Source organism: Rhincodon typus, chromosome 44 (assembly GCF_021869965.1).
Source record: "Rhincodon typus isolate 14 chromosome 44, sRhiTyp1.1, whole genome shotgun sequence".
Classification (NCBI taxonomy): Eukaryota; Metazoa; Chordata; class Chondrichthyes; order Orectolobiformes; family Rhincodontidae; genus Rhincodon; species Rhincodon typus.
The window spans coordinates 1,440,069-1,443,085 of NC_063375.1; the positions used below are offsets into that span (position 1 = coordinate 1,440,069).

The 3,017-nt window shown below is 63.8% G+C and overlaps 1 protein-coding gene across 1 annotated transcript in view; it reads right to left on the bottom strand.

Moving 5' to 3' along the window:
- Positions 1-3,017, bottom strand: part of LOC125487725 (protein bicaudal D homolog 2-like) — a 32,199-nt gene that overhangs the window by 4,014 nt on the left and 25,168 nt on the right. Inside the window, exons 4-5 of the mRNA XM_048619875.1 lie at positions 2,452-2,892; positions 566-1,258 (exon numbers count right to left, since the gene is read on the bottom strand). Coding sequence (XP_048475832.1) covers positions 566-1,258; positions 2,452-2,892 — 1,134 coding nt within the window. The remainder of the gene's footprint in view (positions 1-565; positions 1,259-2,451; positions 2,893-3,017) is intronic.

Here is a 3,017-nt window from a genome sequence, read left to right on the forward strand (position 1 = left end):
AGACGCAGACGCGCACACACAGACACAGACGCAGACGCGCACACACACACAGACGCGCACACACACAGACGCAGACGCGCACACACACAGACACACAGACACAGACGCGCACACACACACACAGACACAGCCATGCACACCCAGACGCGCACACACACACAGACGCGCACACACACACAGACGCGCACACACACACACAGACGCGCACAGACACAGACGCAGACGCGCACACACAGACACGCACGCACACACACACACAGACACAGACACAGACGCAGATGCGCACACACAGACACGCACGCACAGATGCACGCACACACACACACAGACACAGACGCAGACGCGCACACACAGACACGCACGCACAGACGCGCGCGCACACACACACAGACATAGACGCGCGCACACAGACACAGATGCGCACGCACAGACACGCACGCACATACAGACACGCACACACACAGACGCACACTGACACACAGACAGTGTACCCCCCCTCCCACCCACCCTGTGATCCTGTCCCGGGGTCTGTATGCCTCCCTCCCCACCACCACCCCCAGCTCACCTGTTTGTTGGCCTTCAGCACGGTGCGGAGCGTGGCGATCTGCTCCCTCTTGGTGCTCAGCAGCGACTTCAGTTTCAGCACCTCGTCCACCAGGGCTTCCTTGTCCTTCTCGGCGCCGGGGGACGCCAGCTGGAGGCACGCCCGTCGCCGCGCCATCTCCACCGCTGCCTGGAGGTGCCGAATCTGGCTGCGGATGACGGCGCTGAGGCCTAGGAGGCACGTGGCGTCGCGCTGGCCCTCGGGAGAGGGCGGGGGTGTCGGGGAGTCGTCGCCTCCACTGGTGGAGCCGGAGGGCGGGCGGGTAGGCCGGAGGCCCCGGGCGTGTTCCAGGGTGACCCGGCTGGGGGTCAGGTTGTTGTGGAGGCAGACACGGTGGTAGAGAAAGGCCAACTCCTCGCTGAGGGCGGCCAGCTCCTCGTGGGCCCGGGACAGGCCGCACCGCGACTCCGAGGCCTCCCGCGAGGCATCCCTCAGCTCCCGCTGGAGCCTCCGGGCCCTGTCCCTCTCCTCGGCCCTCCGGCCCTCGCTCTCCAGGCACCGCGACTCCAGCTCAGACAGCTCGCCCCTCAGGCGGCGGATCTCGGCCACCGTCTCCCGGCACCGGGCCTCCTGGTCCTCGGCCTGGGATCTCTCCTCCAGCCTCTGCCGCAGCTCCTCAATGCTGGCCGCCAGGTTGGCTTTCTCCTCTTCCGCCTGGAAAAGCGGGGAGAAGGGGAGGGAAGTGGGGAGTGAGGGAAGGAATGGTGGGGGAATGAGGGGGAGAAATCGAGAGGGAATGGAGGGGAGGAGGAGGTGGGAAATGAGGCAGAGGAATGGGGGGAATGGGGGAGGAGGAGGGGGAGGAATGGGGGGTAAATGAGGGGGAGGAGGATGGGGGAATGGGGGAGAAGAAGTGGAGAAATGGAGGGAGGGAATGGAAGAGGAGAATGGGAGAAATGGGGGTAGGAGAAGGAGAGGAGAAATGGGGGGAGGAGATGGGGAGGAAGAGGGGGAGAAATGGAGGAGGAGAAATGGGGGGAAATGGAGGAGGAGAGAAATGGAGGGAGGAGGAGGGGGAGAAATGGGAGAAATGGTGGGAGGAGAGGAGAAATGGGGGGAGAAATTGGGGGGAGAAATGGGGGAGGAGGAGGGGGAGAAATGGGGGGAAATGGAGGAGGAGAGAAATGGGGGGGGGGGGGGGGGGAGGATGGGGGGGGGAGGGTGAGAAGGGGGGATGGAAATGTGTGGGGGAGGTGGGGCACAGGGGAAGACCAGGGAGGTCGGTCAGGCCGAGGTGTACATGCCTTGCCCCTCTGCAACACCCATTTCCTCCGATCTTGAGCCCTCACCCCCACCTCCGCTGACTGGAAGAGGGGAAAGGCAGGGGGTTAGAGCAATGCAGAAAGAGAGAGAGAGAGCGCAGTGATTGGAAGTAGGGCCTGGTGGTTCTCGTTGAGTATGTGATCCCTCATTGGGACAGTTAACCTGTGGGCAATCAATGGGCCCTTGTAGACAGACAGAGAGAAACGGGGAGGTTCAGGAGGTCTCCTCAGTCTGGGAACAGGCCTGAGCTGGCTGGTTACAGCCCATGGCACATGTAAATAAAGGACAACTTGGTGATGGGATACCAGCCTCTGTGTAGTTAGAGAGAGAGAGAGAGAGAGAGCGAGAGAGCGAGAGAGAGACAGAGAGACAGGGGGGGGAGAGGAGGAGAGAGAGAGGGGGAGAGAGAGAGAGAGCATGCAGGAGATGGAATGAATGCGAGAAAGAGGGGAGCAAGATGGTGTGCATGAGGGAGAGATCAAGACTTTGGAAACAGCGTGTGGGATTTCTCCCCTCTCCACATTATCCAGAACTCCTCCCCTTCAGCTCCCCTCCCCCCCACCCCCCCCCCCCCACCCCCCCACCTGTGCCAGCTGCTGCCGCAGTTTCTGCATCTCGGAGAGGCTGAGCTCGGTGAAGAGGTCGGAGACTAGCCCGGGAGCGGGGCGGCAGGGCAGGGGGCTCCCGGGGACAGGGGAGGGGTCCCGACTTGCCAGCGACTGCCCCAACCCCTCCGCCAGCTGGACGCCACTGTCCAGCTCCTCGGGGCCCAAGGCTCCGTCGTTCAGGGCCAGCTCCTGGAGGTGGGGGTGCAGACCACAGCTGGGCACCGCGTTGGCGTGGGCCGAGAGCTCCCGGCGCAGGGCGTTCTTCTGCTCGCGCTCCGAGCGCACGGCCTCCAGCGCCTCCTCCAGCTGCCGCTCCGTGATAGCCCGCAGCCGAGTGGCCTCCTCCAGCTGTCCCTGCAGGATCTCGATGTCCTCCTCGCGCTGCCTCAGGTCGTGCTTCAGGCCCTCGAACTCCACCTGGATGGTGCGGGAGGAATAAACCATCAACGTCAACTTACAACCTGCGCTGTCAGGGGGTCAGCGCTGAGGGAGCGGGCGCTGTCGGAGGGTCAGTGCTGGGGGAGCGGGCGCTGTCGGAGGGT